The 18,966-nt window shown below is 44.8% G+C and overlaps 1 protein-coding gene across 1 annotated transcript in view; it reads left to right on the top strand.

The window, feature by feature from the left end:
* The first annotated feature begins 342 nt into the window (after positions 1-342).
* The window catches only part of Prkca (protein kinase C alpha), a 392,514-nt gene continuing 373,890 nt past the window's right edge, over positions 343-18,966 (top strand). Inside the window, exons 1-2 of the mRNA XM_051158935.1 lie at positions 343-779; positions 3,716-3,747. Coding sequence (XP_051014892.1) covers positions 607-779; positions 3,716-3,747 — 205 coding nt within the window. The 5' untranslated portion in view covers positions 343-606. The remainder of the gene's footprint in view (positions 780-3,715; positions 3,748-18,966) is intronic.

Below are 18,966 nucleotides of genomic sequence, written 5' to 3'. Positions count from 1 at the left end.
GGAGAGGAGGAGAAAAAGGAGGGAGGAGGAAGCAGAGGAAAAGGGAGGAAAAGAAGCAGGCGGCAAAGGACCCGCCCCTCCCGGCTTCTTCCTGGGCTGGGCATCTCCAGGGCCTCTCCCGGACCGCCGCCCTCTGCTGTTCGCCAGGCTCACCCCCCCCCCCCCCCCCCAGCACTCCTATCCCACTCAGCGCAGCGTTCTCAGCGCAGCGCAGAGGCCCGAGGCTCGCCCGGGGCGCGCCTCCGTCCCGCGCGCTCCTACTCCAGCCCGCGCGCGCGTGCACACATACACACTCCAGCTCTCCGGGCATGCGCAGTGGGCGGCGCCGCTCCGGGCCGCCTCTTGCTGCCGCGAGTAGGAAGCGCGAGCGCCGGGCGCCGGGCTGTCAGTGAGCGTGGGGCCAGCCAGCGAGCCAGAGAGCCCGAGAGAGCCAGTGAGAGCAGCTCGGCTCCCAGCTCCGAGCAACGCAGCGCCGGACAGGCTCTCCTCGGCCACCGCCGCCACCACCCGCACCTCAGCACAGCCACCTCGGCCGCCGCCCCCGCCCACCCCGGCCCTCCCCGGCTGCTGCTCCCCGGCGGAGGCAAGAGGTGGTTGGGGGGGACCATGGCTGACGTTTACCCGGCCAACGACTCCACGGCGTCTCAGGACGTGGCCAACCGCTTCGCTCGCAAAGGGGCGCTGAGGCAGAAGAACGTGCACGAGGTGAAGGACCACAAATTCATCGCCCGCTTCTTCAAGCAACCCACCTTCTGCAGCCACTGCACCGACTTCATCTGGTAGGTGCGCGCGACAGCCTAGGGGACCCAGGAGCCACCTTTGTCCGAGGCTCAGGTCTCCTGGTTCCGGGGACTGAGGCTCGGGGAAGTCTCCAAGCCCAGGCGCTTCCACACTCTCACGCACAGGACTCCTTCGAGAACTTAGAGTGCCCGGCCCGCGTCCGAACTCTCGCCTGGAGTGACAGGCGCGCACCCACGCGGGACACTCCCTGAGAAGTGGCCGGGCGCTGCCACGCATGCCCTGTCCTGAAGGGACGCTTGGCTCGGCACGGGGTGACTCGGATCAGGGGTCCCTCGCCTCTCCTGGGGCGTATGGGTCTTCCCGGTAGCCAAGCGGAGTGGCCAGTGCGGCCGGGTGAGAGCAAAGGGACAGGGAAAAGAGAATGTTGGTGGCAGAGTGGCCCCGAGACGCGCGAGAAACACGCCCCGGAGTAGCAGGGAGCCGCTGCGCGCAGCTCCAAGTTGCTGGCGAGCCAGGCTGGGCGCGTTCCGGGGAGTGTTTGTGCCTCGCGTCGGGCTGGGACTCCGCTGGAACCTTGGGTCCTTGCCTACTGTAGGCTGTGTCTGGGCACCGGAGACTTTGACTTTTCTGGGTGAGCCCAGAGGGTGGGGGAAGGATGGGGAGGGAGAGAGATGAGAGGCAGCAAACTGTTGAAAGCTTGCTGTGGGGGAGGAGGGCTAACCCAGCAGGCAAATGGCAGAGGGCAGAGGGAGTCATTTAAAATAGTCCCTGTCAACAGGAGATTAGACTTGTAACCCTGTTGATGAGGACAGAGGGCTTATTTAAGAAAAATACTGTAATGGCTACAAGGTGTCAGCGCCCAGGTAATTTCCAGTGAACGCCCAGCGCTGGTAACTGAGGGGCTTGATAGATGGAAGGGTTCAGGGATCTTTCCTGCAAAATTAGGTAAAATTGTGTTTATGCAGATTTATGTTCGTTTGTTTGGTTTTGGTGAGAGACTTATAGCTTTCATCAGATTTTCAAAATGTCAGTAATACTACCCTCTTCCCCCAAATTCCAATGCTTAAGAACTAAGGGCGCTCGCTCCCAGTAGCCCTCCCACCACTTTGGGTATCAGTTTCAGTTTTCTTTTAGGACACCCTGGCTTTTCTTCATCTGTATTTAGAGTAAGAAGTTCCTTATAAGCAAGAGGTATGCCTGGGATTCCTTAGCTGCCCCCCTGGGTGGGGAGGCAGCACAGGGTGACAGTGCGCCTGGACACCTACCAGTGAGTGAGCTGGCATGAGACATGTTGGCACATCCTAGTGGATATAGGAAGGATGATGGTGCTGAATCCATGCCACCCAGAGAAAATAATTAAAAGGGGAACCCCACCATCAGGGCGTCAGTAAGATGCTTGGTTTTTCCTCCCCTTTAAGAAGTCATTCAGAAGTGCACCTTGGTGAACAACACAGCCACTTTACAGTTTCCATAGTTAGCATCGGAAGCACTGTAGATGAGGCTACTTAAGATGGGACTTTAGCATCAGGGCAGAGAGAGCTTGAAGCCTCCCACATTAACCCCGAGATTCTGTTCAAGGGGGACGGGCTGCTGATTACTTCTACAGGACGTAGATACGTTAGTAAAGGACTTGCATGATTACCAAGCTAACTAATCAGTCTCCACTATCACTGGCCAGAGGACCAGCCCCTGGCGACCCGATGAGGTACCCAGGTCACCAGGTTCACTGTGATATGAAAGTAAAAGTTCCCTTTCCCTCCCACCCTGAGCAGTTCCTAATCTGAAAGCCGCCAGTTGGACGCCCAGGGAATCCCCCACCAAAATCATCTTGCAGTGCATTTAATTTCTCTGTTTTCCTCCACTATGGCTTCAATAAGTCTTCAATTTGCAATTTTATTTCAGTACTTAAGCACTTATATTTTAAAGCTAAATGTTTGAACTTAGGTTTGTTTTTGGCAGGGGACATGACTTTAAGAGGAAGGTAGAGTGCTTTGTAAGTTTAAGATGCAAAGCAAGAGGTTATGAGCCTCCTCTGAGAACATTTTGATGCCATTCATTCCGTTGGAACAGCATTTGTAGTCAAATGTCCATGTCAGGGCTCTCTGCTTCCACAGTCAATTCTCTATGGTATATACTTTTTTTTTCAAGACAGGGTTTCTCTGTAGCCTTGGCTGCCCTAGACTCTCATTGTAGACCAGGCTGGCCTTGAACTCAGAGCGGTCCACCTGCCTCTGCCTCCCGAGTTCTGGGATTAATATTTTTAATGCCATTGGTTCTCAGTGAAAGTTAGACCATGGATAATCTCAAATGCAAGCCATAGCAGCAGTGTTTCATGGAATGGTATTCCTTCAGCCAAAATTAAATGTAAACGGTAGTGCTCTTTGACAATTTTTAGACACGCACTATTTCAAACAAACTTCAAACAAGCTACTTTTTAGTTCACTTTAGGGAGAAAAGAAGTTACTTTGTTTTCAGGAATAAAAGTAAACCATCTCCACTCCCCCACCTCTGAATTTTAAAACCATAAACTCTATTTTGTTACTTAAGGATTGTAGTTAACAATTTTGAGTATGAAGTCATGCTCTTTGAAATTTAAGTACCAATCACGAAGTGGGAAAGACTAGATAGAAGCTTCGTAATAGTTCGATTGGTGGTCCTTTATAGGCAGATTTACCTATTTATTTTAAAAAGATGAACATACACATATTCATTTAGTTAGACATTTAGGCACATTTTCTTATCAAGCCCTTGGGTTTCGAGCATATTCTTTTAACCTGTTTGTTTCTCTATGTAGTCTTGGCTGTCCTGGACTCATTTTGTAGACCAGGCTAGCCTCGAACTCACAGGCTAGCCTCCCCTAGTGCTGGGATTACAGGCAAGCTCTGTAGAATACTTTTTTGTGTGTGTAACTTGCTACAGTGTGGTTTCTATGAAAAGGATGCTAAGATATTTGTTCTTGTTTTCTGTTTTCCAGGGGGTTTGGGAAACAAGGCTTCCAGTGCCAAGGTAAGCTGCCTCGGCGGGCTTATTTTCCAAGTACAATCAGAAACGAGCACCACACAGCAGAACTGTACTTCTACTCACCATTTCTTTGTCATCTGAAATATATGTTATTTAGATAATATTTTCAAAATATAAGTGATTTTTTAAAGAAAAAAACTCACATGGTAGTGCCTTTTTCTCATTGAAAAAAAAAAAAAGAAGCAAAAGCCTTCCTGTAATTTTATTTTTTTGCTGAGAACATTCCTGTCAGAAACTGCTGTCTTTGTGTGGGTGTTTAGAAAAAAAAAAAAAAAAGGAATCACTTTGTATTCATGGGGCATTTCTTTCCCGTTCTTTCTCCTTTCTTTGTTTTTTTCCTCAACTTTCCTCTCCCCTGGTGCCCCCCGCACCCCCCCATACACTGGGTACTTGAGACAATTAATTTTAAGCTATACATCACTCTAAGAACGTTGTGTAGATCACCTATTGTCACCAGGAACAGAGTATGCACACTTTGACATTATGTCAGTGATATGAGAGTGCCTGACAGCTCTAGTATCACTGTGTGGCATGCCTTTCCTCCAGCTTAGGTAAATACTGCATGCATGCTCTCCTGTGGCAGGCTTTACTGGTCTTCTCTCTCCCCTACAGTGGCATGGTGCTCACCGAAACCAAAGCCACCATTACTGTGCGGCCGTCAAATATCGAACTTCTTATGTCTTATCTGTTGAGTTGGATAAATAACTTTTATAGCTTGTGAGGGCATTTCAGGCTCCCTAGCTCACCTGCTGGTTTGCCTGCTCATTGTCTATAGCATGTTTATTTAGTTCGGGTTACATTTCCCATCTGGGCATAGGTTTATTATTAGGGCGAGTGGAAAGTACATTCTAGCCTGGAAAATGTCGTCCTAAGAAGTAAAGCACCGTGTGTGCTCTTCTACTTCACAAGTGGTGGTGTATTACTAAGTTGATTATCTTTTTGTAAACTTCCCATTTGGTGACCTTGTTTCTAATGCACATTTTAGAGAGGGGGCATTTTATAGCATAATGATCATTAATACTGTTACCTTTCTTAATTCCATGATGTGCTTAAAACGCTGATTGAATGAGTCATTTTGAGAGCTCCATTTGGAAATGAACGGATATTCCCTTTAAACAAAGAATAAAGAGGAAAGCAGGTTGCATCAGCCTCTGTAAGAGATGAAAGAAAGACTTTGGTTCTCAAAGTTGTGGGGCCTGTACTTTATAGTAGCTTTGTGTCTAGGTTTGAACGTGATTTTAGGTAGTTGAAAGATGCAAATGAGATGAGTCTGTTACTATTTTGATTGTGGCGTCAGTTTGGGTCAGAGCCTATGGGAACTTACAAAAATTTTTTTACTGAATTTCCTCATCTATTACTTGCCCAGGAGAACGTAGGTATGCTGTTTTAAAACTATCTTTTTCCCCATGAAAATGATTTAGAGTTGAGTCGGTCTCTGCCAGCCCACTGGTCAGAGCAGGCACAGGATGGCTGTGGTGCGAGGTCACCAGTTCTGTGAGATTTCCTGCACAGCATGTGCCGAGCTTCCAGTAGATTCTCAGATTAATAGCCTCAGACCTTCATATCTTCATTTGACGTGATCTCTTTTTAAAATATGCTCATACAATTTTTAAAAAGTGAAATAGTACACTCCTTTCTCTTTCTACCTCTGCCAGGAACAATGTCTTTCAAAAACACCCCTTTAGCCCTTGTTTGCATACAGTTAGATGTAAAGAGATCGTCCTTTTATGTTATTTGTGCAGGTGCATTGTTTTCTCTCAGTGTATGCTAAATAGCTGTCCATGCCAGCGTCAGCTCTGCCTGACTCTACACAGTGGCCTCGGCTGTGTGGTTGTCACACTTTTCCCCACTGCAGGGTATCTCAGCTGTTACTGAGTTCTAATAGACACCAGGGTAGAGAGCATCCCTAGGAACCAGGGTAGGTATTTCTAGAATAGACACCTAGAAGTGTGGATGTGTGCATTTTAAGTTTTAATGAGTACGGTAGAGTTGCTGTCCAAAAAGGCTCCAATGCACAGTTCACTATGAATGTAAAACACACTTGCCCTTTGGCCTCTAGGTAAAGTGGTTGCCATAGAAATCACCCTTTCCTTTGCTAATGTCAGAGGGGGAAAGGGGTTTTGCTTTTAACTTCTGTCTCCTGCGTTATTAGTGAGGTCAAATGCTCCCCTCCCCCAACCCCGAATGTGCAGTAGCCATCTGTATTTCTTCTGTGAATTGCTTTACTAGATTTGTAACAATACTGGATTTACAAACAAACCAGGCGAAGTAGAGATTCATGCTTTATGTCCAGTTCTTGGCTTTGAAGAATTTACCTTTTGCTTTAAGTAATGAATTCGCCTAGTGCACACACACACACACACACACACACACACACACACACACACACACACACACACTCCACATGTTTTAAATCACAGTAGCCTTATCAAGGATGAAGTATGTAGGAGTTCTGTCTGCTACCACATCTTGTGTAGTGTGTCTCTTCTGTGCTTGGCTTCTGGTGGTCATATGGTATCTTACTGGGGTAACTTAATTAAGAAAGATGCTCTGCCCAGGACAGTGCTTTTAATACCCAAGCAGTACTTAGCCTACCTGTGTTGCTTTTAATGCCTCCTTAAAAATCAGTGCTTCTCTGAGTACCTGGCCATCTTAAATGTTCTCTGACTTAGTTCTCTTTGGTTCTGGCTGCTACCAGGAGCCTAACTCATCCTCATCTACATCATTGGGCAGCCTTTTTCCTCCAAATTAGCAGAAATTTGGGGATTAAAAAATTATTATTATTATTATTATTATTATTATTATTATTATTATTATTATTATTATTATTTAGAAAGGCTCTCACTGTGTAAGGCCAAGATGACTTTAAAGTCTCAAAGATCTCCCTGCTTCTGCCTCCTGAGTACTGGGAGTAAAGACACACCTGGCCCTGAAGCTTTTTTATACATTAGGCTTTTCTAACCTGATGACAGTATTTTCTAGCTACAGAAACAAATTGTTTTTGCTTTGGTCAATAGGTAAAGGAGTTGTAGCAAGCGTACCCTCCTCCTCCCTTGGCAACCCCCACCCTCTGTCATTCCTCTTCTCTCTCTCTCTCTCTCTCTCTCTCTCTCTCTCTCTCTCTCTCTCTCTCTCTTTGCATATGTTCTAAACAGGAGTCACATATCAGTGTCACAGGTAATAGAGCTTTGTCATAATTTTGCTCAGTGAGTGATAAGAAGTATAAGACTAAAATAATAAATAAGTTTAGCCCTAAAAAGCTGGTTTGTAATCTGTGTCACTTAGAAAGGATTCTATCCTCACATGGAACACTTAACTTTATTTCCTTGGCCCAAGATTTAACATAAATGGAAACTGGGAACTTCCGCAGAAGTGTTTGTTGAGTTATTCCCACTCTTCCAAAGTGGATGCTGTGCCATTCTTATTTATAGTGCATTGTGGGTGCACAACTCTGAAAAATGGTATTACCAGGGCTGCAACCCAGAAGGATCCTCTTTGAGAATTTACTGTCTGGATGATGGTGAAACCAAGAGCCTTAAATCCCAGGAAGAAGAAAAAAGACATATACAGCAGGCCCAGAAGCTATGAAATAGCTTCCTTGAGGCCTTCGGAGAGCAAGACAGCCTTGTCTTTTTCTAGCTCTTAAAGGTTGGCCACGAGGCTTGCATTTGACGTTTGAATTTTTGCTTACAATTTTCTGCTTCCTGTTTTTTGTTTGTTTGGTTGGTTTTTTTTTTTTTTAACGTGATGGTTCCAGCACTCATCTCCTTTCCCTAACATTAGCAGATATAGCCAATTCTCACCCACATTTTTCTTCTCTTGTTTCTTTCAGAGAAAGGAAGAGGAAAAAGACATAGATTTGTATGGCTAAGACATCGATGGCATGGAGTTTAATGTCTGTTAGGCAGGGAGGTCTGTTTCCAGGCAGCGTTTCTGTCCTGCATCTGCTGCTTCCAAAAGCAGTTGTCTAGGACCGTCCTTGGTACGCTCTCACAGAGTCTGCTGCTTTCACTACTGGACATGGGAATGAGCCAAGTCCCTTTTTTCCCCCCTTCTCAGAGTTAGCAACAGCCCTGCCCATCTCTAGTTACAGTGGTGGAAGCAGCCTCTGAAAAAAAACGTGACCTGCTTATTTGAGGTGCCAGGCAGTTACTCACGTAGTTTCTTACATCTAGCTGGCCTCTGAATTACTCCTCCTTTTCTTTTTCTTTCTTTCTTTTTTTTTAAATTCTCTCTTTTTTTGTTTAATGTCACACATTAAAATGAACTTCCAGCCCAGGCTGTTTGGCTGAGATATATCCCTGAGAGAGCATCGGAAGTCAGTCTTGCCTGGGACTGCAATCAATAGGAGCTCATGACTCTGCAGGGTCAACCCTGGATTCTCAGAGCGCCATGGGAGCAAACCTGTATTTTTCTACTCTATGGCAGTTAGGAATCTTGAACGTCTTTTGCCAGGACACATATACCATATCCTATGGTCCAGCTTTTCAGTAATAAAAGTCAGTTTTTCTTCTACCTTGCTAGTGCCATTTTATCTAGAAGCCCTGTTAACATACCTGACCAGGATGGGTTTTACCTTCTCTCAAGAAAGTGAAAATTGGTGTTTGATTGGTGTGTGTGTGTGTGTGTGTGTGTGTGTGTGTGTGTGTGTGTGTGTGTGTATGTGTGTTGTTTATCTGCCCTGGGCTATACACACTGGGGGATTCCAGAGAGAGAGACTCACTTAGCGGAGGCTGACTCTTTTTTTGAGATACTGTCTCATATGACCAGGCTGGCCTTGAACTAGCAATGTGGCTGAGGATGACTTCGAACTTCTGATCTTCTTGCGGCTGCCTTTCAAGTGCTGGCATCCCAGGCATGCACCACTGTACTTGTTTATGTGATGGGCATTCAACACTAGGCAAGCACTCTAACAGCTTAGCTGCTTTCTCAGGCTGAGACTGACCTTTAAACAGAAATGGGGCAGTGGGGATTGAGCTGGCAGCCTTGTAGGAAAGGGATGTCCAGCTGTCCTCCTCTGCCAAGTAGTGAGAGTACCAGGTGCCAGGAGATAGGCAAGGGCTGAGGGCCAGGCTGAGCAGAATTGTGTGCTTGGCCAACTTGAATGGAATATTTGTTCTTATGCTCTGGGATCACTGCCTCGTTTTGTTTGCTTGTTTGTTTTGTGCTGCTTGGAATTAAGCCCAGGACCACGAAATTGTGACCCCCAGCCTAAGGACACACACCTTACAGGTAGCACAAAACCTCAACCTCCTAAAACTGGCAGTGGGCTCCAGCTGCTCATGTGGTTCATAGTTGCACCAGAGGTTTCTGTAATCATTTGTCTATAAAGCAGAGACTCACACCTTGACACCCCCTTTCAGACTGGTCCTTCACTCCCAAATGATGACTGTAGATAAACTCTTTTTCAGAAACATCTTTGTCATATGCATCTATGTGTATACATTTGTCTGTGAATGGAGGCGTGCACAGACCGTAGTATGCATGTAGAGATCAGAGAATGGATTCAGAAGCTGGTCCTCGTCTTCCACTTTGTTGAGACAGAGTCTCTTGTTTTCTTCCATTGTGCTATGATAAGACAGTCGGCTTCTGAGCTACAGGAGTGGAGGTTTTCCTATCTCTACCTCCCATCTCCCTACAGGAGCATCAGGATTACATAGGTGCACTGTACTGCTTTGGGCTCAGGGGACTTGAACTCAGGTCTTCGTGGTTGTATGACACATGCTTTACCCACTGAGGCATCTCCTTAGTGCCCTATAAATGAACTCTTGGCATTAATTAGCAACTCTGGAGGATTTGTAACAATATACAAAGTACTGTGTCCAAGTCAAGGCGGCACTACTAATCATACTTAATGCTTGGATGTTAGGGGCTGATGGCAGCTGCAGCTCAGGCTCTTCTCAACTGCCTCCCGCCCCCATCCAGTAAAGATGCACACTACTTGTTGTAGGCAGGGATACCAGGCTAGAACTGATGCCAGATAGTCTCATTTGGCACTGTATGCCCCCTCTTAAGAGATTTCTGGTGAATGGCTGAGTGGCTCTCTTTTACTTGGGGAGTGAGAGTGCTCTGTCATTTTATTACTGCATTCCTCCCCCACCCGTAGCCAGAGCTGTAGTGTATGGAGTGCTTATTCCCCTCCCAGGCAGTGGGGACCTAACAGATGTCTACTTTTATGGAGGAGTTGGACAAGCAGGCTCCCTTTCTTTCATTTTATGGTGTCTTGATTTCATACCCTCGGATGGCCGTCCCAGATGCTATCGCTCAAATTTAAGTTTGTAGACACAGCAGCCCTCAGGTCTTGCATCTGCTTTCCCTTACAGAGTCAGACAGCTTTCAAAATCACATTAATTTCTGAGCTGCCCTGACAGGGTGCAGTTCAGCTCTCAGAAGGGTGGATCCCTTCTTCTCCCGTTTCTTCAGACCTTCCAATGGATGTTTTCCTCCTGCCTATAGGAATGCTTCCTTCCGGTCCTCTGGCCGTCATGTGTTGTGGTTGACCAGATGACTTAGCAGCAGGGTAGCTCAGGCCTGCCTCAAGCTTCCTGCCATTCTGGATATTTATGCGCATTGTGGGAGCTTATCACTAAACCATCTCTCCCCCTCACTCTTTCCTCTGCTGGCAGAGTGCAAGTCTGAGTCTTCTTTTTGTGTGTGTCTCCAGTGTTTAGTGCAGTGTCTGGTACTCCAGTAGACACTCTGTAAATATTTGTTGGGTGTGTGATTATATAAACATTAGAGCAGTGATGATATGGATGATCATAACCAGGAAGACAGTGGCTTTTGCCAAAGTGTTGTCCTTATATATTTTTTAAAGCTAGTTTTTTGTTTTTTGTTTTTTTTTTTTTTTTTTTTTTTTTTTTTTTTTTTTTTTGGTTTTTTGAGACAGGGTTTCTCTGTGTAGCCTTGGCCACCCTGGACTTACTTTGTAGACCAGGCTGGCCTCGAACTCACAGCGATCTGCCTGCCTCTCCCTCCCGAGTGCTGGGATTAAAGGCGTGCGCCACCACACCTGGCCAAAGCTAGTTTCGTATACAAAGGCATGCCAACCTTCAGAGGACTCAGCAGCTTTGCAAGAAGAGAGAGAGAAAAACAAAACAAAACAAAACAAAAAAAAACACCAACAACAAAGTTTGCATCTATGCATTGTGTATAGTGCTGACACTAGTACAGCGAGAATGAAACTTACATTCCTTCTCTATTATGAAAGGCATGCAGGCACCAGGAACAAATCTTACTGCCACAAATAAAACAAGGGCATCTTCTGGGCCGTATTAGGAAGGCAAGATGTACTGGATCCAAGACGAGAAATTCAAGCCACTCTTCAGGGCACGTTTGGCCCCGTCACTTCAATGTTCTGTTTTACTGTGAGATTGCTAATAGCTGACCCCACATTTTCATGCCCAACCACATTGATTCTGTTATTTTTAAACATCCTGAACTTGAAAGGCTTTTTGAGCTTCAAGGTGAGAAAGAAGGGATAGGAATGGTGGCATAAAATGTCTATAATTGAATTGCAATAGCTTTAAAGTTTTTTTTTTCCCCAAACAGAAAGAAGAAAAAGCTAACATTTATTAGGAGCTATACACTATCACGGCTTTCCCATTTTATGTGATTTTGTTCTAAAAGTACCCTAGAATCTCCTCTGCAGAGTGAGAGAGTTGAGAGCATCTCTAGCTTGGAGGCAGGGCCTGTATTCAGACTGTAACAGCTCTGCAGAAACATTCCTCCCAGCCAACTGGGAACTGTCTCTTTTCAGTGCTTGTGCAGCCAGGATTTGTAGGCGAGGAAAGAGTGATGCCATTAAGAGAAACACAGAGCCACTTCTCTGGGACTAGACGGGCTTAGTCTGCGGTCCTTCTCCTTCTCAGACTTTCCACAGCAAACCCTTCATTTCAGCTCTTGTTTTCCACCAAACTGTGAAACTCACTGTAGAAGTTAAGTTAAGCCATAAGCATCTGGGTGGGGACACAGAATTAACAGTTAGATTGGGTTGAAATTGCTAAAGGAAAAAAGAAAGAAAGAAAGAAAGAAAGAAAGAGAAAGAAACTACCTCTCTACTAAATTATACAAAGGGAAAAATGACTTGTGGAAATAGGTTCCTGTAAAGAATGGAGCAGAGGAGAATGGCTTGATTAATTGTCAGCGCGAAACTGGAATTATTTAGGAGCAAGTCTACAAAGCAAGATTAGTATAGGGACAGTTCATCTTTCATGCCGCCTTCCCTCGCTGTCTCCACCCCCCCCCCACGCCCCCATATCTACACATTTCTATTTTTGGTATTTCAAGAAATACAAGGTCCATCTGTCTTGTCTGGATAACTCTAATAAGAAATTGGGAAGTCGTTAATGCTGTGAACATGGGGCATGAAGTTATCTTATAGATTTGTTTAGGTCTGACCCGAGCAAACTTTTCTTTTTTAGTGTGTTTTGTAAATTTTTTACCACTGAGTTGCACCCCCAGTGGCAACCATGACTCTTATGGTGTGTCACGTCACTCGTGTGTGTGCTTACTGAACGTGGTCTGCCGAGTGGGGATTTTCTTTTGCTTGAGATGCAATGACAACTACCTTGTCCCCTCTCCTCCCATGTAGTGTTTTCACAGTTAAACACAGTTCCATGTACTTTAATTAATTTGAACTTTAGTTGACCTCAACAGTCCTGAAGAGGTGAGCTGTGTAGCTTCCATTTTACAGATGTGCCAGAGGACAAGTGTTGACAGTGTTCACAGTCTGAAAGTGGTGGAGCTGGGAATCAATCCCGGGTCCATATGTTGTGTTCTTAAGGTGTGACCCATGCTGGCTCTCACAAGTGGCCATTTCTTGATGTGTTTGTCACTCACTGACCACACTTGATTGTGGAGGTGTTGAGGGATCAAGAGCCAATATATTAGGAATGTACTTGGGATGCATGGGCCACTGTCGCACTTGTACCATTCGAGCAGGTCAGCACACAGGACAATAAGCCTTGTACCAGGAACTTAGTGAGGAGCCCAAGAGGCCTCCATGAAAGCATCAAAGTCATGACTTTACAACTAGTGTATGTTTACATCTAGTGTGTAGAATAATATTGTATTCTAGTCTAAATGAATTAAGAACTGTGGAGGCACGTGGGAAGGCAGAACATGCTGTTTTATATAGTAGGTGGTGGCTTCAGATTTGGGCTTAGAGAGTGCATGGAATTTCCTTGCCTGGGGATGATGGGGCAGACATTCTAAGGCGAGGAAATAATAGCAGGAAGCATGGTATACGAGTGTAACTTTTGTGCTCTGATAGCAAAACAGACCAGGATGGGAGGCTATATTATTTAAGATGTTACCTGTCGCAGTTCCCGAGTCCTAGAGGAGATGGGAGAAGTGTTTATGGGGCTATTGGTACTTGAAGATTCAGTGAGCAGTGGCTCTTTTGTAAGGATACGTTGTTTCCTCATGTGTCTTTTTTTTTTTTTTTTTTTTTTTTTTTTTTTTTTTTTTTTTCCCGTGTCTTGTTCATGTTTCAGGAAAATGTCACAGAGGTGATCAGGCATTGTAGCTTCTTGTGAAAGATACTTTGTATTGAAGTAGGAAATGCCCTTGCTTTTACAAAGCTGCCGCCTACACACTGTTGCGGGCTCTCTCGAAGGAAGCCTGGGAGACTGATTACAGAGTCGCTTTTAGAAGTCCACAGAAATTAAGTCTGGCTATGATGCACTTAATTTTACTAGATATGCTCTACAGATTAATAAGGGAAATATAGAGTCAGAACATTCAAATATTTAAAACAGGCACCATTATTTTAAAAACTAGCTGTTCATTTAGTTAGATTTTTTTCTACTTATTATCATTGGCTATTCCTTTCGTACTTATAGTCTGAACTTAGACTGTTTGCACCAAACCAGAGAATGTTGCAAGAAATACCACCGAGCTCTGGGGCTCTGGGTTGAAGTATAAGATGGGTTTTCACCTAGACTTTTATCCGAGCTCCCAAGGGAGAAATGGCAGTTTGCACACTGCTCCTGAGCTGATGTGTGCTTACAACGTGTGGCCGTTGTGTTCTCCCTGTGGAGAGCTGGCAGTGGCACCCCTGCTCTGCAGCAGGGACTGTGGAGCAGAGAGAAGTTGCACAGCTCCCCCTCCGTTTATTTATGCCAGCAGGGAGTGGTGGGGCTGGGACTTGAAACCGAGCAGATTCAGTGGCAGTGTGGGTTTTCGTGGCAGTGTTTTCTTCACACCTGAAGCCACACAGACACATAGCCAATCCCTTTTATGCTTCTAATTTCAGTTGTTTTTCCTTCAGGTTTTTAAGTGAAGTGTGATTTGTGGTGCCGTTTATGGCCACAGACACAGAAGTCTCAGGGACCGGGGAAAAGCGAGCCTCACACTTGTGGAGGCTTTGCTTAGTTTGTGTCCAGACTTCAGCCAGGCATCTGGCTTAGAGGTGGAGTGCTTGCTTGCCTGGCAAGCTTGGGTCCTCATCCCTGACGCAAAACCAAACCAAAACATTGACCGTGAAGTTAAATAAATTCATTTCCATATTTTATGTTAATACTTGAGCCTCTGGTGGGTGGATTCATATAAATATATATAACTGTCTTAACTAAAATGGCCCATAGACAGACTGTCCTAAAATAGGAGAAGAGAATTTTACTATTGAAAACAATTTAAATACTGATTCCTAACTACATCATATAGAAGAATTTAAAAGTGCTTCCTGTTCCGTCTTGTAAATTCAAGTAACTCTCAATTCAGTTGCTGTAACCATAACCACTCCACCAGAAATATTTAGAATTTCATAGGTCGAGTGCAAACCACAGCAATCCTACTGGGAGTCATTGTCCAGTAATCATCCTGAACTTGACTTTGGAGTGAATCTAGTTTTCGTGTGCTGAGGTTGGTCACTAAAGTGTGCTCTGTCCCTCCAGTTTCACACTCATTTGGTTTCAATTTTAAAGTGTGGCTTTCTTGATCTAAATTCTGTGAACATGGCTCTTCCTGACCCTATGTCTACCAGAATGACCAAGGAGGTCAGGAGTCACCTTCTGAGATGTATATAGATTCAGATGGCCAACCTACACCACACAAGCATAATTCCATTGCTTTCGACTCTATCATAATTTAAGCAATAAGAAAAATCTGATGGTTCATAAAAGAACATTTTTTCATAGCTAACAAAAGTTTAATTCATCTGATATGAATATATTTTAAAAAAAAACCAGATATGGTGGCACATGCCTTTAATCCTAGCACTCAGGAGGCAGAGGCAAGTGAATTTGTATGAGATCAAGACGAGCCTGGTCCACACAGCAAGTACCAGGCCAGCCAGAGATACATAGTGACATCCAATTGGGGATGGAGCAGAGTTAAAAGTCTAAGATAAAGTCACCACATGGCTTCAGAATAGTACAACAAAATGTAATATAACTTGGCAAAAAAGAGACAGCTGGGGAAATGCATAAAAAGCCAAAGCTAATGATACAATGGGATAAAACTGAGGCTATCAATCAACTCTCACCAATGGTCCAGTCTGCCAAAAGCATCTCATGCACAAGTGAAGCAACCAGAATTAGTTTCATGAATATGTTATTCTTCCTGCGTATACGTATATGTCTATGTGTCTGGATGTGGTGCAGGCAGCTGTGACGTTGGCTGTGAGGGAGATAAGTAGCTTTCTGTAGCCCAGGCACACCAGTGGGCACTCTGGTCTCCAGCCTCTGCTCCTTGCCTTTCAGTGTACCTATTGTGCCATCCTCCTACCTCCTGGCAGCTTATGCATTTCTGTATTGTGTTCTGTGGACTTGAGTCAAGAGGGCTGCTGCCTATGAGTGTGGGTGCCCACCCAGGAACATCTGTGCAACATCCAGCAGCCTGAGGGATGTACGCAGAACAGGCCCAGCTTCCTCTGGCTTTCTTCTAGGAGCAGATGCACAGCTTTCATTCAAGTCTAGGGGTTCCGAGTAACTTAGGATTGTGTGTGTAACTCTGATAGTTTATAGATAAACCTTCTTGCAATTATATATGAAGACCTATTTTAAGCAACAGTAAAAATACTGACGCTTTTGGATTTGTGTTATACCGAGAGTTCATGAGCAAGGAAAAGACTCTCTTTGGAATTATATACCTTTGTTTGTTAATATGCCATTGACCTTGCCTTGATCTTCCACCAGAACTGATTTTTCATTTTAATTAATTAATTAACTAATTAATTAAAATTGTTTTTATTCTTTTAATCTTCAGATGCACATATTTTTAGTCATCCTCGGAACAAGACTCAAAGGCTGATACAAACTGCAGCATTTCTATTTGGCTGGTTTGCTTGCCGTATTCCAAGCTGTCCCATTCTTAGCATGGAAGTTATTTCTAGACAACAGTCCATGCCGGATGCAGAAGTTAAGCCTTTGTTTCCTAGAGTTTCTGTGCTGTAGATTTGAGGTTCTGATCTCAGAACTGTGGACGCAGCTAATAACCACACAAAATAAACAAAGTGGCAGATCTGATGATAAATGAAACACGAATGTTTATGCATGCCATTTCCCAATATTTATTTTCTGCCAAAGCCAAGTACAACACTAAAGTCCTGTAAATATTCCTCAGGAAAAATTGTTTCCCATGTGCTAGATTTCTAAGCTGCTTTAGAAGTGAGCCCCAGGGTTGGCAAGATGGATCAGTGTATCTAAAAGGGCTTGCTACAAAGTCTGAGGACCTGAGTTCGATCCCCAGTATCTACCTGGTAGAAGAAAAGAACTGACTCTTCATTAATTGTCCTCTGACCTTCACATGTGTTCCACTGTGCACATGCGTACATGCACACACGCAAATAGATGCACAATAAATGAAGGAAAATGTAATAAATAATTAAAACTTATTTACAAATGATAGCTCTTTATTTTTCATTGGGGAATTATCCGGGCAGCCTGTTGGGCATTCTTTTTTTTGGGGGGGGGGAGGTTAATTGAGACAGGGTTTCTCTGTGTGGTCTTGGCTGTCCTAGACTCACTTTGTAGACCAGGCTGGCCTCGAACTCACAGAGATCCACCTGCCTCTGCCTCTCGAGTGCTGGGACTAAAGGCGTGCGCCACCACTGCCCAGCCCTATTGGGCATTCTTTATCACTCCAACTGTCTTTGAAACATGTTCAAAACCTGAAACTGAGGAAGGGTGTCTGATATTCTAAAGACAGTCTGAAATGATCACTGTGGATCAGGTGTATATAAATAATTGTGGAAACTTTGGCTATACCTATATGCCAAGGGCAGGCTGGCAGCATCTCACCTTCATTGTCCCCCCTTTGCCCCCAACAGCACATTTTTCTCTTCCAGTAACCCAACTCACTTTTCTGGAGGACGTCCTTGGGTGTTTCTTGGCGAGAGAGGGGGGCTTACCTTTATTTATACCATCTGCCCTGGTTATGCCAAGCACGTCTCCTCCCTTAGTGGTCCAACTGTGTCTAGTTCTAACTGGAGTTCTTTCTTGCCAGCCTTTGTTTTAATTACATGATTATTAATTAATTAATTTTGGGAACTGGGTCTCACATTGTGGTTTAGGCTGGCCTCAAAAGCATGATCCTCCTGCATCTAAGCTTCGACGTTCTGTAGTTACAGGTATGTGTAATTCTTTGTTTACTTTAGAAGAAATAGGGTTCTTTTCCCTAAACTGTTTATGTTGAACTGATTTAAATTCTCTCGCTCTCCCCCACCTCTTCTTCTCTCCCCCCTCCCCTCTCACACATACACACACCTTTAAAATAAAAGGTGGGGAGTTTCTGTACCTTTCCCAGTACCTCCCAGTGTCGACATTGACTGAACTGCTGTATAATGATCAAAACCAGGAAATTAATGGTAGCACAGCAGTTCATTAAATTATAAACCCTTTCTGAATTTTTCTCGAAATTGCCATGACTATGCTCTCTGTTCTAGGATCCTGTTTCGAACCACTTGCCCCTCCTCTTCCCCCCAACACACACACACACACACACACATTTTCTCTTGGTCTTTCTCTTAGTCAGTTTTCTTAAGTCTTGGAGGCCACAGCTTTCTGTCAGTGTTGTTTGGGTGTGGTACATCTGGGCACAAGCCAGATGTTTTTCTCGATGGCGATTCAGACCTGTCCCTTGTCCCCACCGTTAGCCGCACTAGGGTAATGTGACTCTGGGTGAGGTCAGCTTGTTGCCCATGTGGCTGCTGGGTGGATGGCTAGCACTGTGAGTTTATATTCCTTGTCATTGGCAGGAATCCACGGATTGCCTGTATTTGCAGGCGGAGATGACCAAGGAATCCCTGGCGCTCTGGCGATCTGGAAAGCCCCCTCTGCCTAGATGACCACTGACTGCCCCATAGGAATTTTATTCTGCATTGTTGCCACGTGGTAGCCACAGACACCATCTGGCTAGTAAACCTTTGAAATGAGGAGCTGAATTTTTTATTACTTAATTTTAATTCATGAAAATTTAAAGCTAAATGGCTACATGTGTATTGGAGTTTTCTGCTTTGGCGTTCCCTTGGGGAGCAAAGTTGGATCACAGTTTTAACCCTTTCACCGCACAATAAAATGTATATGGAGGAAGCCACGCAACCAAATGCATTGTTTAAAGAAGGACGATAAAGTGTAACATCCTGCTAGCCTCTGCCTAAGCTGAATAGAGAACTCGCCTCTGACCCCTCCTGCTCAAGTGCCTACTCTTGGGGCTTGGAGAATGATCACTTTCCTGTTTCCTTTTATCACCTGAGTACATATCCCTGCACTGTAATTTTAATCTTGCACATTTAAAAATAATTGGAAATGTCCCCATATCTCCTCTAATTATCAATGTCCTCCTGTCCCCATCCCCCCACAATAATTTGGGAATTCCCTAGATGTTGGGGCCTTCAGAGTTTCCCACAGCCCAAATTTGACCATGCACATACCCCAGGTAGAGCTGGCGAGGCTCCTCCATGTCCCGGTTTGTGAGACTCCTCGGTATTTTCTACAAGTTGCAACTTGATCCAGACGTTCCGTTGATCAGACCCAGGTCAAGCTGGGTCATACAGCTTTAAAGATGCCTTTCTAACGCCCCTGCCTGTTACTTATATGTGTATTATTAATGTGGAAAGGGCATCAGCAGGACATTTTCCATCACACAGGCGGCATACCCAATTGAAGGCAGTTCATAAAGTTGAGCTGGTTTATGTTAAGCCTTCTTGTACATATTACGGCACATGCAGGTGCCCACTGTGTGCTGCTTGTGGAAAAACAC

This window comes from Acomys russatus, chromosome 16 (assembly GCF_903995435.1).
Source record: "Acomys russatus chromosome 16, mAcoRus1.1, whole genome shotgun sequence".
Classification (NCBI taxonomy): Eukaryota; Metazoa; Chordata; class Mammalia; order Rodentia; family Muridae; genus Acomys; species Acomys russatus.
Note: the sequence above shows the minus strand (reverse complement) of the source record. Positions and strands in the feature narration are given on the sequence as shown.